Genomic DNA, 17,762 nt, shown 5'->3' with positions numbered 1-17,762 from the left:
TCGTGTTATTTTTCGCCGTGAGTACCTGATAATATAAACGACCCTTAAATCAGTTGGGATAATTGCTTCAAGTCTCGGGGACTACTGGCACATGATTATTGAATCTATACATAGTTCTTACCTGCATATCCTTTGAAAGCTGGTGAGTGGCTCCGACAAGTCCATCCCGAGCAGCTTGGATATATGCATCCGCAGAACTGAGGGCATTGAATGCCTCTTCGGTGAAACTTGGGTCGCGCATGGCCTCTTTCCACCGTCGATGATTCATTGCGCTCTCCACTTCGGAATTGGTGACATATACATTATATGAATCCTCATGGAAATGGCAATCCGGCTTTTTACCCGTATCAACCCTAGTCCTTATGGCAGGGTCAGGGGCCGGATTGGTCGATGCATGGCCGGCGAGGTCCCCGGATATAGTCCGGCGTATGCTCTTCCTAAGGAATGGTTGTCGGTGTCAAAACCAGCGGATCTCGGGTAGGGGGTCCCGAACTATGCGTCTAAGGTTGATGGTAACAGGAGACAGGGGACACGGAGTTTTACCCAGGTTCGGGCCCTCTTGATGGAGGTAACACCCTACATCCTGCTTGATTGATATTGATGGATATGAGTATTACAAGAGTTGACCTACCACGAGATCGTAATGGCTAAACCCTAGAAGTCTAGCTTGTATGACTACGGTATTGAGTATCCCCTGTCCGGACTAAGTCCTTCGGTTTATATAGACACCAGGGGATCTAGGGTTACATAGAGTCGGTTCCATAATATGGAATCTTCATAGTTGTTTGCCCAGCTTGCCTTCCACGCCAAGGAGAGTCCCATCCGAACACGGGCACCGTCTTCGGTCTTCATATCTTCACAGCCCATCAGTTCGGCCCATAAACAGGTCGGACGCCCGAGGACCCCTTAGTCCAGGACTCCCTTAGTAGCCCCTGAACCTGGCTTCAATGACAAGGTATCTGGCGCGTAGTGTTGTCTTCGGCATTGCAAGGCGGGTTCCTCCTTCCGAACCCTCGAATAGTCTTCGGACGAAACGAACGTGTTCGGATCTACAACGCACAACTGTAGAGGGTACAACACTTCCATGAATCTGATCTCCTGGCAACTTTAATAATGTGATGTCACGCCCTCTCGGCCTTTATTTCGAACCGTTTCCTGTCCCGCCATTCCACGTTTTGGGGGCGTGGTTTTTACTGGCACGTCTTGTCGAAGCAGGGATCGTGTCCCCTTATTGCGGGATTTTCATCAATACGGACGTGGGTAACCAAACCATCATGTGGGGAAGATTCCTTAGGAATAGGCTGGTTCTTAGGCTTTAGGAGGAGGCGTCCAATACCGGAGACCTTTATAAAGAACCAAGGGCCGTCTTTTTATGCCAAACTTCTCCTCAGCCTTCCTAACCCCGAGTTCCACCACCCAAGGTTCGACTCCATTGCTTTCAGCCTTCCCATCATGTTCGGATCCAGCTCTCAAGGTCGATGGGTGGCTTCCTCTGTTACAGAGGAGGATATTACAAAACTTCGGGCAGCCAGATATCTGACTGCAGAGATCCACCACCGGCTTCCTGCTCAAGGACAAGTTATTCCGACCCCCAGATCCGGCGAGAGCACTACAAAAAAAATACACTTCCGTGATGATACGTGTTTGTCACAGTAGGTCGCTTTTTTTGTCATGCATGTACATCCATGACAAATTTATGACAGATTCAAGATAGTCATACCTGTGCTGTCGTAGAAGTGTTCCATGACATTACCAAAATTATCATCATGGAAGTGTCCACTTCCATGACAATAAATCGCGCATCACAGAAGTGCTTTCGTCAAGGGTGACCGACACATGGCATCCACCGTAACGGAACGTCGTTAAGCTATCGGGTCGGGTTTTGGATCCGATAACCCGTTAACAGCCCCGACCAATGGGGATTTTCCACGTGTAAAATCATCATTGGCTAGAGGAAACACGTGTCGGCTCATCGACGGGACAGATGTCATCCACTCACTAGACAGAAGGCGCCTATGATACGTCGACACGTAGCATGGCCCAACAAGTTTAAATGAGCCGGCCCAACTAAAGGCCCACAAGATTTTGCGGACCATAATGGGCCGGCCCAGCTAAAGGCCCACGAGATTTTGCGGACCATAATGGGTTGGCCCAGCTAAAGACCCACAAGATTTCGCGGGCCATAATGGGCCGACCTAGGTAAAGGCCCACAAGATTTTTGTGTGCCATAATAGGCCAGCCCAGGTAAAGGCCCACAAAATTCTTGCGGATCATAATGGGCCGGCCCAGCTAAAGGCCCACGAGATTTCACCGACATTAATGGGTCAGCCCAGCTGTAGGCCCACAATATTTTGAGGACCCTAGTAGGCCGGCCCGTTAACTGGCTGCCATGTTTTGGGCCAAATGCCGGCCCATATTTGATACGGTCTTTTAATGGCCTGCCACGCTCGGGGCCTAATAGTGGCCCATATGAGATCCGGCCCGCTAAAAGCCTACCATGTTCTGGGCCAAATTACGGCCCAGATCAGGTCCGGCCCTTCAAGTGGTTTTGGGCCTAATTATGGCCCATATCAGATTCGGCCCATCAACTAGACACTATGCTTTCGGGCCCACTTGCTAAAGGCCCACTTAGTAATTCGGCCTGATATTAGTTTTGGCCTGTTAAGGGCCCGTTTAACATTTCAGCCCTATATTAATTTCAGCTTGTTAAAAGCCCATCATATAGTTGGGCCTAACTACTGCCCGGTTTGCATCCAGCCTGCTCGCAGCCGATATCTGATTGGGCCAAACAAGGACCGAGACAATTTTTGGGCATGTTAAAAGCCCGTGATTTGATTCGCACAATCATGGGCCGGAGTTCATTTCGGGCTGCTGCCGGCCCGTGAGCTGATCGGCGCGTTTCAGGCCCAACCTACATCGTGATTGCATGACGGCCCGATTATGTACCGTAATTTTACGATTTGGCCGGTTTACTGCGAAGACATGATATATATATAGTAAAATAACTGCAGCAACGTGAATAAGAAAAAACCTACACTATACAATAAAGAAATTACGGCATATTACATCCACTGGGCATCAAAGTTCGCCACTATGATAATAAAGCACAAGCAGACAACAGATTACATACACTGGGCATCAAAGATCACCACCAGTGCAAATAAACACGCCGACAAAATAATATACAAAACCGACAACACTTCAATAGAGTTCAAGAAAGGTTAGCCCTGCTGGGGAGCTGCAGCGAAAGCAGCTGAGCAAGATGATGAGACTGCCCTTGTTCAACACTTATATCTTCCTCACTTTGAAAGATAAACAAGCAGACAGATGACAGGTTTTGCACATAAAAGTATTAGTGCTGACCATTCATCACATTTCTTACTAACGAATAAAGTGACACAGTTTAAATTTGCAGTAACACAGTATGGTATTGTTCAGGTCAAGTCCTGGAACGAAATGACATTGTGAAGGAGTTGGCAGCTTCACGACACCACTGGATTACAGATCAAGAACTCATAAGTATCAATGGTTAGTGTGCTGTCAATTTATACCATTTTAGATTGGCAAATAAAGAGACGGTTTAAATAATAGTAGAATGATATGACATTCACTACAAGAAATATGTTAACTTATGACCTTCTGTCAGTGACCCTCCAAGAATTGGTCATAAATTTATGACCATTTTAGACCAATTGGTCAAAAGCTGTCTGGGGGGCTCCAAACCCTAAACCATTGCGACCATTTTGGTCAGAAAGGTCATAATTTCCTTACACGAAATGGTCATAAAGCAAACAACGCTAGTCCGCTACCTTATTTCTAGTTGTTAACGACCAATATAGATGGTCATAGCCTTGTAAATTGTGGTGGGTTGCGATGACTAGGCGCCATCTGATCAGTTTTGCCCATGTGTCATGTCCATGTGGCAGTTTTTGCCCTAGGTTGTGAAGCAACCTATATTTCTGTCATTCCCAAAATTCCCAAAAAAATCTCATAAATTCTTTGGGTCATATCTTCGTCAAATATGTAAAAACCTTCCTTTCCTAGTTCAAAAATAATTCAAAAATATTCATTTTCCTATTCTGTTCAGAACAACAGTTTGTGAAGGAAGTACCACTTTGGCATGTCCAAATGGTATCCATTTTCTACAGTGCTTTCCTGCGCCCAAATAACCATCCTCCACCAAATGCCAACTCAATCCATTCATTATTGTGAGCCCAGCTTCAATATTCGTATTTATGTCCAGTGTGGTACTTTGTAAAGCAAGTACCACCTAGGCTCCTCCTTTTGAGGTGAAAATTTGTGAAGACGGTCTTCTTAGTAACTGATCATCCTCAGACAAAACTCACGCCCATTAGCCATGTGCATTTCCCGTACCGCAAATCAAACACTTGGCTGCTTATTCATGTTTGAGCATCGATCGGTCTCCTCGTGAGAATCTTATGTTGTGATTTTCTTCCTAGCACTTACCTGGGGAGTGACCAACCCACTAGACATTCCTAGGCTGCCCAGAACACATGGCAACGCCACGGGCACGTGGTGACCACGCGGCGGGCATGCGAGCTTACGCGCTCTAGAGTTGGGGCCCTCGGCCACCGTCCAAACCTCGATGTCTCGCCATCAAACCATGTATTTCTGATTAAATAGATACCTATTTACCTAGAAATGATTTTTGGAAAAAATAAAGAGCAAACTATGAGGCAGCTGCAGTTCAAATTTGACCCGCTTCCAACTAAATCGACGGGAATTTGTCTTTTTCACCAGAGGTGGATCAAAAAATTTGACACCCAACCATTTTGTCAATTGTGCATTAAATATGGCCTAGTATTTTATAAAATTGATTAGGTCCAATTTTGCAACAAATATATGGTAGGTCCTTCACAAAAAAAACTCATTTCAGGCACTCAGAAAATGGAAAATGGTTTTTTCGTCCAAAGAAAATGAAAACTTCCTTAGGCAACCTTGTTTGCCATTCCAATATGCACCCTTGTGCATAATATGAGATCATTTGAACAAACTATGCCATGAATGTGGCCATAAGATTGATCATTTGGCTTGAAAGCCATGAATCTTCACACTTGATAGCTCATTTCTGTGAACACTTTTTTAAAATAATTACCGTATTACAAGTTTATTATTTTTCCTGGTTGGTCACATATGATGACACAATGCGAAGGTTTTCCAATTTTTTGATTTTTTTTGAATTTTTTATGCCCGTTTCAAAATGCGGTCAAAACGGCGGGGTTGACCGTTCCTAGCTAGTGGTTGAATCTTGGAGAACTTTTGATGTTTCTCTGATTAAATAGATACTTACGTACCTAGAAATGATTTTTGGAAAAAATAAATAGCAAACTATGAGGCAGCTGCAGTTCAAATTTGACCCGCTTCCAACTGAATCGGCGCGAATTTGTCTTTTTCACCAGAGGTGGATCAAAACTTTTGACACCCAACCATTTTGTCAATTGTGCATTAAATATGTCCTAATATTTTATAAAAATGATTTGGTACAATTTTGCAACAAATATATGGTAGGTCCTTCACAAAAAAACCTCATTTCGGGTACTCGAAAAATGGAAAATGAATTTTCCGTGCAAAGAAAATGAAAACTCCCTTTGGCAACATTGGTTGGAATTCCAAGATGCACCCTTGTGCACAATATGAGATCATTTGAACAAACTATGCCATGAATGTGACCATGAGATTGAGCGTTTGGGTTGAAATCCATGAATCTTCACACATGATAGCTCATTTATGAGAACACTTTTCTAAAATAATTACCGTATTACAAGTTTATTATTTTCCCTGGAAACTTGGTCACATATAATGAGACAATGCGAAGGTTTCCCAATTTTTTGATTTTTTTTGAATTTTTTATGCCCGTTTCAAAATGCGGTCAAAACGGCGGGAATGACCGTTCCTAGCTGGTGGTTGAATCTTGGAATTTTTTTGGTGTTTCTCTGATTAAATAGATACTTATGTACCTAGAAATGATTTTTTGAAAAAATAAAGAGCAAACTATGAGGCAGCTGCAGTTCATATTTGTCCTGCTTCCTACTGAATCGGCACAAATTTGTCTTTTTCACCAGAGGTGGATAAAAACTTTTGGCACCCAACCATTTTGTCAATTATGCATTAAACATGGCCTAGTATTTTAGAAAATTGATTTGGTCCAATTTTGCAATAATTATTTGGGAGGTCCTTCACAAAAAAACCTCCCTTTGGGCACTCGAAAAATGGAAAATAGTTTTTTCGTCCAAAGAAAATGAAAACTTGCTTAGGCAACATTGTTTGCCATTCCAATATGCACCCTTGTGCACAATATGAGATCATTTGAACAAACTATGCCATGAATGTGGCCATAAGATTGATCATTTGACTTGAAAGCCATTGATCTCCACACGTGATAGCTTGTTTCTGAGAACACTTTTTTAAAATAATTGCCGTATTACAAGTTTGTTATTTTTCCTAGGAACTTGGCCACATATAATGACACAATGCGAAGGTTTTCCAATTTTTTCAATTTTTTTGAATTTTTTATGCTCGTTTCAAAATGTGATCAAAACGACGGGCTTGACCGTTCCTAGCTAGTGGTTGAATCTTGGAAAACTTTTGATGTTTCTCTGATTAAATAGATACTTTTGTACCTAGAAATAAATTTTGGAAAAAAATAAATAGCAAATTATGAGGCAGCCACAGTTCAAATTTGCCCCGCTTCCACCTAAAACGGCGGAAATTTGTCTTTTTCACCAGAGGTGGATCAAAACTTTTAACACCTAACCATTTGGTCAATTGTTCATTAAATATGGCCTAGTATTTTAGAAAATTGATTTGGTAAAATTTTACAAAAAATATTTGGTAGGTTCTTCACAAAAAAACTTATTTTGAGCACTCAAAAAATGGAAAATTGTTTTTTCATGCAAAAGAAATAAAAACTCCCTTTGTCAATGTTGTTTGCCAATTTAAGATGTAAACTTGTGCAAAATATGGCATCATTTGAACAAATATTTGATAGGTCTTTCACAAAAAAACTCATTTTGAGCATTGAAAAATGAAATGAAAAATTTGTATGTAATCAATCATGACCAATTTATATGGTTAAAAAATCTGCAAGTTGTTTAGTGCGTTCTGATTGGTTCATAGGCATATCACGCGGATCATGCCTCAACCACCGTTGGATGCTTCTGGATCCAACGGCAGCCCTCACCCCCTCACCCTCTCACCCAAACCTAACTTCCCCGATCCACTCCTCTCCCCCGATCCACTCTCCCCCTCTCGCCCCACAGCCGCCCCCAACCCCACCCCCACCGCCACCGTCGACGACCCTCACCGTAGACAAGGTCGAGGCTGACCCAAGATCGAGCCCATGCCCAGATTCACGAGTGGAGCCCCGCAAAGCTGCCCGCAAACTGCTCCTCTTCCCCACCCCCGATTCCTCTCCAATCTCCACCGCCGCCGCCGATCCCCACCCCCACCGGCGACCTCGTCTCCCCGTCTCCGGCCCCATCCCCACCTCCGGCCGACCTCCCTCCTCATCTCGTCCATCCACCCATGGAAACCCCCTTTTCCATGGATCCACCCACCCACGCCCACCTATGGATGGATAGATGGGGCGCACCAGTTCTGGCGACGGCGGTGCCGGATCCGCACCCACCTGCGTGATGGAGGCCGGCCGCATCGGGATCCACCGCCTGCTCTCGGTCTGGTGCGGCACACCGGACCACACCGGAGATTTCTACTGCGGTGGTCGTCGACAACGGTGCATCTCCGGCGGGACCTAGATGCCCAAGGTATGTACGCCGTCCTTGCCAAGTCTTCCATCTCCTCTCATGTACGGCGGGAGCTAGACTGATTACATTCATCTTGGGCATGCATACGTGGTTGGTGACCTCGCGTGCCGCCATTGCCGGAGGCTGGCTGGCTGGATGGACGGGCGTCCGCGGTGCCGGTGTTTTGCAGCCTTACATCTCAGGTGTGGTTTCTTCCTGCTGTTGTCCGGTACTCGTCCCTTGCTGTTCTAAATTTTCGTGAGGCTTGTGTTTGACATCTCTCGTCGGTGCTGTTTCCATCGCAGGGAAGACGCTTGCTAAAATGTGTGCATGCCAAGATTCCTGCAGTTCCAGACTGACTGGTGAGATTACATTCATACTGAAGTGTTACGCAAATGTTATTTTCTATGCTAACTGAACATACAAAGCCACTTCCAAGTAAATAAAATCGTTTTGCTATGGTTCCTACTGCCTTCAGAATTTGGAAACGTGTCCTACAAAGGATAGCCGTTTGGGATCTCTAGGGACACCGCAATCGAGGAATCGACCCGTGCAACCGTTCCCTCGGCTCCGTCGTAGATAGCTAGTCATACTCTACAGTACCAAAATTTTGCTGATAGGCACAAGGTTGTGTAGCAACCATCAAGATCAAGTGTCTCATTAATTTGTCGATGGGTGCAAGGTTGTATAAACCATCGACATCAAGCATCTCATTAATTTGTCGCTCGGTACAAGGTTGCGCATACTTATCAGGAACCATCAACATCAAAGTATCTAATGAGGATACAATTTAAGCCTGGCGATAGCATGACCCATTGCGATGTTTTGTCCCCTACTGCTTGTACCATTTGTTCAGTATGCATATGCGTCCACATATTCCAGGCTGCTATAGAACCACTGCTTATCCTTTATTCTCTTCTCTAGGCTCAGGTTCCACGAAAATACTCCTCTGTAATCGGCATGTAACATCATAAACTTGTCTTTTCCACATGGCTGACAGCTATGTCATGTTTATCAGTAAAGATGTGTCTGGTTATTTGTATGTTAGCAGATAACCAGACTGATTGGTGATACTAAAATGTGTGCATCCTCTCGTTTGTTGTTACGCAAGAAGATGATGATGGAAGAGACATTACTTACATTCGTACTGAAGTGTTATAGTATGCATGTTTTGCTTAGTTGAAAAATCTGAGATATCGTACTGAATAGCATGCGAATGATGTTCACTCTGTTATGCTTCTAAAGCATCTGAATGATGTTCATTGCTGTTTAAATGATGTTCATCTGCTATGGTTTGCTTCAGCTGGTGCGGATGGGAGGTGGATGCCCGCACGGATCCGGCGTCTCCAACCTCGGCATCCACAAGGAGGAGCGGCGACAATTACATACCCAACCATGGGGCAGCAGCAATTCATGGTTGAGCCTCCCTCTACCTCTCTCACATTCCCTGATTTTGCTGCTGCTCTAAATTCACTTTCACTTGATTGAATCTAGTGCTACTGCTGTCAGTTCCTAGTCCCTAGTGCTACTACTCTAAATTCACTTGCATGTCTGACTAAATTCACTTGGCATTGCACTGCTTGCCAAATTGAGTTGCTTTCTTGCTGCCACCAAAAGTCAGTACTCCCTAGTGTTGAACCAGTATTTACATGCTTGCAAATATTGGTCTGAATCTGCGACGCTCCCTAAAGTTGACTAAATCTCATGGAGTAGATTTCATTTTACCAATTGGTCTGAATCTATTTATACGCTTTACTGAATCGGCAGAAATTTCATTTTATACGCTTTACCAATTGGTCTGAATATATGTATACGCTTTTCTGACAGTTTTGGGCAGCGAGCTTCTAACTGAAAAACGAGTTCGTTATGCTCATAATTTCAAGTTGACCTCTACATATGAGTTGCAATGCATGTTCTAAGGTTTCCGTAGAGTACTTATTTGCTTCGTTTGGATGTACGGTTTGAGAGCAGCCGTCTATTTTAGTTTGCTGTCCAGAAATATAGTACAGTTTTTCTGTGTAAACATAGTTAGCACCTCTGTTTTTGAAGTAGTTTTCCTTACTTACCTCAGTTTTTGAAGTAGTTCCTTAGCTCTGTGTAAACTGAATTTGGTTCAGTTAAAAAACTGCACTACCTGACAGGTTTGGACAGCGAGCTTCTAACTAAAAAACGAGTTCATTATGCTCATAATTTCAAGTTGGCCTCTACATATGAGTTGTAAAGCATGTTCTAAGGTTTCCGTAGAGTACTTATTTGCTTTGTTTGGATGTACGGTTTGAGAGCAGCCGTCTATTTAGTTTGCTGTCCAGAAATATAGTATAGTTTTTAAAAGCAACCAATTCATGATAAGACTTGGTGAGGCTGATGCACATAGCTACTTTCAGTACCTTGTTAACAGTGTTGAGGACAAGCTAAATCCTGTATCAGGGTCCTGTTCTTGTAAACATTATGTAAAGCTAAAATTCTTCCGTGTCTTGCTCTTTTGCTGGTGCCACTATACATGTTAGATTGCTAGATGTACTTGTTTCCATCTCAAATTACTTGGGTGTCATTCATATGTACATAAGATAATTGTATTGCAAAAAGAACTTCTATATAAATTCTGTTGGCTAACTTTCCATCTCAAATTAATTGTTTCCATCTCATGTACTTTTAGTTTTTATTTTAAAAGTATTCGTGTAATATTTATTATATCAGTGACATACTTTTTGTTCTCTTTTGAATGCCCAGATGTTTTGCATCAGCCTGTCATTGCTAAGGAAGAAGCAGTACTTGAAGAAGCAGACTACATGTTTTCTTGTTGTGAAGCACTAGATAGTTCTATTTATTCTTTTCCTGTTCTAGAGTATTTCTAGGTTGCTTGGATCTGTATAAAGTACGGATGTGATGGAAATTTGTAGAATGTGAGTTTTGAGATATTTCTGTAATATTCAGCTAATTGGTGGTGATTCATATTGTTATTCAAACTGGTTTGAAAATGTTCGTTAAATGGGCTGGAGTTGGACCTTAAAAGGCCAAGGATCAAATTATATTGGACAAATATTTTGGGTAAAAAATGAAACGAAAATAAATGAATGTGGAAAGGCCAAGGCCCAGGAAAGAAAAAGCCTGAAAAAATATGACATTGTGCTGTAGTGGGTAGGTTCACCACACCACTTGATTACAGATGAAGAACAGAAGCATACATGCAGTGCAAAAGAAGATCACTTGCTCTGTATAGTTTAATTTACATGGTATGAAATAGGAACTTGGTTGTACAACTGAAAACTTAAATTGAGAAAGGATGAACTTTTGTTTATGAACTACATATAATAAACTTTAAAAAAGCAATTTGATGCAAACACCAAAAATAAATAGCTGTTGCTGTCATGCCTAACCAAATATATACAACAAAGTTTGAAGGCTTGAGATGGACAAACTTACATTATTGGTGAAGACAGGCTCTATAAAGGCTTTGTCCATGCTGATGGGGTTGCAATTCAAGAAGTTAACCACAGAATCTTCTTCAAAAGCATTGCCTTTATTCTACATTTTGTTAAGAGTAAATATAGATGTGATAATATACAAAAAATGGAGAATATTTAAGATAAGATGAAGAGTTATGCTACATAACCAAGTAGCTATAAATGTAAGTGCAGCGATACATGCAAAAGGTATAGCCAAGAGCAATGCACAGCTAAACTTCTTCAGTACCAACCTTATGGTAAGAGTAAATATAGATCTGATGTGTAGAAAATGGAGGGCAAAGGAAAATAAGCTGCAGAGTGATGGTACATGAACAACTACCTGTCATTATAAGTACACTGATAAAGGACAACATGTACTTACAAGAACAATGCAGAGCTAAAAAACATTGACATTGGATATATTCTACACTAATGTAACCATTCATACAGATCAGATAATTTGGAGCAAACAATTGATAAGCAAGCTATCATGCATACTGCTGTCACATAATGAACGAGGTATGTATGCAAGTACAGTGATACAGGACAACAGGTACTAACAAGAGCAAAGCAGCGGGCAACATATTTGCGATATCCTGTCGTTCTTGTCAAACCGGAATTCTTCTTCGAGCAGATTTCCTGCAAAAAAGATTCGTAAGGCACATGCGGAAAAGTAGAAGTTCAAATTGTCATGTGATTTCATAGACAATACCTCATCCTGGGAACGAGGCCAGTGCATAACAAGGTTTTCCCATTCAATGTCTTCTAAATTTAGCACAGGAGACTTCACCGGAAATTCGTTTATAGACTTGCCATCAAAGTGTGATTTCCTTAGGTAACACCGATACTACTTTAATGCTTCCATGAAAAGCACAAGCAAGCTTTGCTTGTCATGACTATCCAGATTGACCCTCGCCTAGTTACAACAATGTAATGTAAATCATTGATGTGTTCAATCAGCAGAAAACAGGAAAATAATAGCCATGAATAATAGCACTTACACGTAAGTTGGACAGGAAGATGTGAAAATGGTGTTTGTCTTCACAATAATCTTCCCATGATGGGAATATATGCACGTAGTCCCTAACAACATTGAAAACATTGTCTTTTAAATTGGGAATAAATGGAATGGGGTTCCAATCTGCAGGAATTGGCCGTCTTTGCAGTTGGGATAGGTCTTCGGCCGGTGGACTTGATGTACTTTTTGCCGGAGTGGGATTTTTCTGTGGTACAGCTGGTGCGATGGCAAATGAAATCGGTATACCTTTTGCTGGAGTGCAGGTCCTGTGTGGTGGGGCTAGTGGTGTGGCCAGTGAAGTATGGGTACAGTCTGCTGGAGTCGGTCCTACGTTTTGTGTCACTGGTTGTACAGCCAATATAAGTGGCCAGTGATTTCTCCGGCACCACCACGTTTTTCAAGGACTTTGCTGGTGCTCCTTCAGGTTCGGCAATCACCCTCTTCCTTTTTGATGTCTGATGCACAAGAACAACATTTGAGTGGAAAAACATGGTATGATGACAGATGGAATATGTATTGATAATGGATGGGCATGGCATCTCGACATATATGATGAGTAAACCTATGCAAGACAACATATGCAAGATACGCGCAATCAATAAAACCTTGCCAAATTAGAACAGGCACCTTGATGGGTGAACAGGACAGGCCATCTACCTTTGACTCCTCGAGGTTAGAATAGTCATTAAGATCATATTCTGAAGAAGAATCAACAGGTGAGGAGCGTGTGAGTTTCATTGCATCCAGAATGGCACTCAATGCCTTGGTGCCAATTTTGTAAGTCATTGCAGTGTTTAGCTTCAAGAGTGGACTGCTGCTAGTGCGACACAAGGCAGCTACACAGATCATAGTGTAGATATAACGAGAAAACCTTAAGCATCAGAGTAAAATCAGCAAAGTGGAACTTGCTGGAATATATGTGCTAGTATTGCCGGTACGGCTAGAATGGCTTCGGATACCAGCTCTCTTCAAGTGAAGGTGCGGTACTGTTAATATCAATGTAACTCTCAAAGGCGACACAACTCCCCGCATTTCCTTGCTATTCTTATAGGATTCAAGTGGGCAGGCCACTACAAATCCTATTCGTATGTTTACAAGATCCTACGAATCAAAGTGGCTCAAAGTGTCCATCACAACTGACCGTATAGACCTCTACACTACAAATGTCCCTGCTCATCTTTAGTACAAGGAACATACTGTACTACTATCATACTCCCTCCGTTCCAAATATAAGTCTTGGTAGAGATTTCCACTATGGATCACATACAGATGTATCCAGGTACATTTTAGAGTGTAGATTCACTCATTTTGCTCCATATGTAGTCCATGGTGGAATCTATACAAAGACTTGTATTTAGGAACGGAGAGAGTACATATTAAAGAAGAACGGAAGAGGAACATGGTAAAGAAGAGCAAGCAGATTTTGGATAATAAAATGTTGGTTGCGCAGTGCCCACACATGATGAACCAGAACGCATTAAGAATGCAACTCCTAGCTGTCTCTCGACCATTTCAGGCAGTTGGATGAAGATCCTACGTCTCCTAACCCTTCTTCTTCCTCGTCTCTGATTCTTCCCATACAGAACACCGCACGGGCCGCCGGTCGGACCACCGGCCCCCACCGCCTTTGTTCCTCCGCCACCCCCACCCCCACCCCCACCCCAACCCCAACCCGCGTCGAGTTTTCTTCGTTCAGCGAGGCCCCACAACCACCCAAGCCCCTTCGATCGCACCAGCGAACTCCGGCGAGCTCTGAAAGAACAACTGACCCAATTTTGAAATTTAGTCTACTGTGATTTAACTAGTGTGGAATATAAAAGGGGAAAACCATAAGCATTGCGAGTATGGTGTTGAGCGTGCCATGGCGGATCTGAAGGTGCAAACCGGACAAAGGCAACTTCGCAACCAAGACAAAAAATCAGAGTAAAGCAGTGGCGATCTATTTTCTTGCTGCGATAAATAAGTTGAGCAGATACGAAAGAGTACCGCCTCTGGTGCGGCACCGTGTATGCATTTGCTGAGAATTTGATGGTGATGCGGTAGCGATGGCTGTCGGCGGCGTGGAAGCAGATCTAGGAGGGTATACGGTGGCGGCGGGGCGGGGTGGATGAGACGGTCGTAGGAGCGGCGCCGGCAAGGTGGACGAAGGCGGGGATGAAGCGAGAGGACGGGATGCAAGGATCCCGGTCCGAAGCCATAGATGAGAGAGGTCGATCTCTTGTAATGGACGGCGGTGTCGGGGTATCAGCCCCGGCATGGTGGAGGAGGACGGCGGTGGATGGGGTGGCGGACGGCGGCGGACGGAGGAGGGTGGGGTGGAGAGGGTGTTTTGGCGCCAACGGAGTACGAATGGGGAAAAGGGAAGTAGAGAGGAAAGGGGAACCATGTATTCAGGGCGCGCTTGTCTCAAATGCGAGGAAATTTACAAACTTAGCCCCCGTTACAAATTTCTACCACATCACAGCAACACTAGTCGGTTAGGGATAGGACGGTAATCTCGCATACACCGAATATTTGTCGACGAGAGTTTGTTTTTGGCGCCCACCGTGTATGAATATGAATCGGGGAGGGGGTCGATTTCGGCCGAGGACACACTATGTTTTGGCGCCCACCGTGTATGAATCCGGGTGAGAGGCGGTTACGTCACGTTTGGGTGAAATTACAAACCTACCCCTATCGAAACCTATAGAAATCCAGCATATAGGCTTTGCGTGGCAGGGATAGGCAGTAGTGATTTCCATCTCGCAGATTTTGGTTTCGGGCAGTTACTGCGACTTTCCCCGCTTCGTTCAAATTTTGCAGAGTGCACATTTACCGTGCCAACTCAATTCGAATCCCGTTTGTATTATATTTTTTCGAGCGGGATCCATTTTCAATTGGAATTACATTCTATATACATCATTTTTTATATATATACTTTCAAAAGCACAACAAAGAATTCTGCTCCTTTATATGTATAATATGATTTACAAATACAACGATCTTGAAATCTTAAGGTTGAATTCGAAAAAATTTAACCAAATTATGTTCTACTAAAATGTATGGATCAGTAATATCTACATATTAAATAACATAGATGTGCGTGAATTCATATGAGTATGCATGTTTGATAGATCAATTTTGGTCCGAGTATGGATTACATGTATCATCATCTCGAATTCAAATATTTGAATGCCTTTTTTGTTATCTCCTTTCACACCCATCTCTCTCGCATGCATGCTCCTTCAGGTAGCTATCACTCTCTTTTCTCCAGCTCACCCGCACGCTCACTTCATGTTGCTCCTATCCTCGCAAACATGGTCTCTCGACGTCTCCCTTGAGAAGTGTCACACTCTCCCTATCATTATAAATTACACGGTTTTCATTATCTCTCACGTCTCTACTGTTCTCTGGTATCACTCGGTACCTAAGCTTTCTTTTTCACCGCCAAACACACAGTCTCCACTCGTCTTTCACTTTGTCTTTCTCTCTATGGGATTCTCTCACACACCCTATATGTCTCTACATATGACTCATACCACTAAAATTACTCTCTCTATCTCTCTTTAGACACAACATTTGTTGCGGTCTCCTTTTCGTCTCCATCCCAGACTGACATTATTCATTTGTTTACCGATCAGACAACCCCGACTACCGTCTCCTCTCTCTCTCTCTCACAAACACACACGCACAACTCCTACCACTAAAATGTGAATGGAAAACGAGATTTTGTTATACCCAAACAAAAAAGGACTGGAGAGAGTGATTGCTCTGACACGGACGCGACCTCTCATAGCGCAGACATTGAACCGGTGCGCTGGCGAAGAGGGCCGCACTCGCTGCAGGCCCGACTGAGCACTCATTGAATCCGCGCGTGTGCCGGCAACACGTCCTTCCGCGAGCCGACAGGCATTTTAGAAGACAAAAAAAGACTAAAATATAATTAATTTACGCATGGTCTAGACTTGTTGTGCTCGCACTGGTAGCAAGAACTAGTAGATGATTTTCTTTATTTATAACTCTCCTCACATTTTTTGGCTTTGAAGTGAATCATGGTTGTGGACATTATGTATGAAACTTGGAATTTTGGGCTTGCGCGTGAACTATACCATGTCCAATGCTTCGTCTGTTATTGTTTGGAAAGTAATTGCTGTTATTACATGACCCGAAAAAAAACATTTTGTGCCACATCAATAGATGCACGGACATCACAATAGGTAGGCTGACTAGATAAACATTTGAAACTAGCTATTACGAAGGGAATTTTGTATTGACAACAGTTTTAGATAGCAGGAGACGCCTAGCCTGCTCTGCCTCTGCTAGCTTATTTCTGGCTTCTTCCATCTCTTCTTTGGCTTGGGTGAAGAGAGCATCTGATTGCTCTTTTCGCTTCTTCAGGAACTCAGCTACATTCTCAAGGGCTGCTGCATGCTTTCTTTCAGCCTTTACTAATGCCACGAGGACACGAACAGCTGACGACTCCACCTGGCTTATGTGTAATCCAGCATCATCTGGGAATTTGCACCTTGTGTCTAATCCAACATCATTAGGGAACTAGCACCTTGTGTGTAATCCAGCCTCATTTTGGAAACGTGATCTTGAGGTTGACCATACTTCCCTCCTCGTAGGAACTGCATCCTGACATGAAGTTACTTCTTTTTTAGATAAATACTCAGAGCAACCTAGATCATTTAGTAGAAGCCAGATAAACATAACTCGGAGAAGTGAATTCAAAAGGAAAAAATAAATAAAAACAGACTACAAGGTGAGAACACCCACTTCCTACATCAAGCTAAAAACGAAAGCATTAGGACGATTAAGAATCTTCTTATTACACATCAAAGAACACCACGCTTAAGAGAAACAGAAACTACAACATATACACATCGAAGAACACGAGGCTACATGAAAGTAATTGAAAGGGTGTTACTTACCAAAGCTCGTTTTACAGGTTCGGTGCAGCTCCTCTTTAACTTGCCATGCTCCTTGAAGATGTCCTGAATATCCCGTGTTTGGACTTCATTGCTCCTCTGCATGTTCGCACGCATGGTTTTAAAATCTCAACATGGCAAGAAAAATATACTACTAGTAATACTCGCGCATCTTGTGGGCAACATTAAAGCACTCGTCTGCCATGTTAGAGCATCTCCAACAAGATAAACTACTCATACAAATGCATCTTGATGCATGCAACGCATGGGCATTTTGCTAGTTCTAAAAACCTTTACATCATTTGCCACACTACTGGTTGTAGATGAAAAACCTACCCAAGCACAGCGCGATACAGGAGCGATGCACAATTACAAGCTGATATTATGTTGGACAATGGAGGCTATAACCAATTACTTTTACGGGAACAATAGCACCCAGGAAATTTGAAGGGTAGGTATGAACAAAATTGGAACTGCACATCTACTGCTAAGTGATTCAATACACACATTACCAATCGAGGAGGAGAACGATGGTCGCGGCGGCCTCTGTGAGTCATGGTCGGCAACGGGAGTCAGTTCATTGTCCACGACGGTGGTACTTCTGCGCTTGGCGTCGGCTTCCGGG

At 43.1% G+C, this 17,762-nt stretch overlaps 1 protein-coding gene across 1 annotated transcript; it reads left to right on the top strand.

The window, feature by feature from the left end:
- Positions 1-7,288: 7,288 nt before the first annotated feature.
- LOC125521506 (uncharacterized) lies at positions 7,289-10,752 on the top strand. The gene is made up of 4 exons (XM_087535260.1): positions 7,289-7,966; positions 8,069-8,125; positions 9,067-9,179; positions 10,494-10,752. The coding sequence occupies exons 1-4, from the start codon at positions 7,864-7,866 to the stop codon at positions 10,575-10,577; spliced, it is 357 nt and encodes a 118-aa protein (XP_087391386.1). The 5' UTR covers positions 7,289-7,863; the 3' UTR covers positions 10,578-10,752.
- The last annotated feature ends 7,010 nt before the right edge of the window (positions 10,753-17,762 follow it).

Source organism: Triticum urartu, chromosome 7A (assembly GCF_056163025.1).
Source record: "Triticum urartu cultivar PI428250 chromosome 7A, HENAU_Tu73, whole genome shotgun sequence".
In the NCBI taxonomy this organism is placed as follows: Eukaryota; Viridiplantae; Streptophyta; class Magnoliopsida; order Poales; family Poaceae; genus Triticum; species Triticum urartu.
Note: the sequence above shows the minus strand (reverse complement) of the source record. Positions and strands in the feature narration are given on the sequence as shown.

What these genes read in the sequence shown, in the direction of transcription:
- LOC125521506 (XM_087535260.1), top strand. Translation starts at nt 7,864, where the DNA reads ATGCATACGTGGTTGGTGACCTCGCGTGCCGCCATTGCCGGAGGCTGG. An exon ending in TTTGCAGCCTTACATCTCAG is followed by an intron (nt 7,967 to 8,068) that starts GTGTGGTTTCTT and finishes TTTCCATCGCAG; the next exon opens with GGAAGACGCTTGCTAAAATG. An exon ending in CTGCAGTTCCAGACTGACTG is followed by an intron (nt 8,126 to 9,066) that starts GTGAGATTACAT and finishes GGTTTGCTTCAG; the next exon opens with CTGGTGCGGATGGGAGGTGG.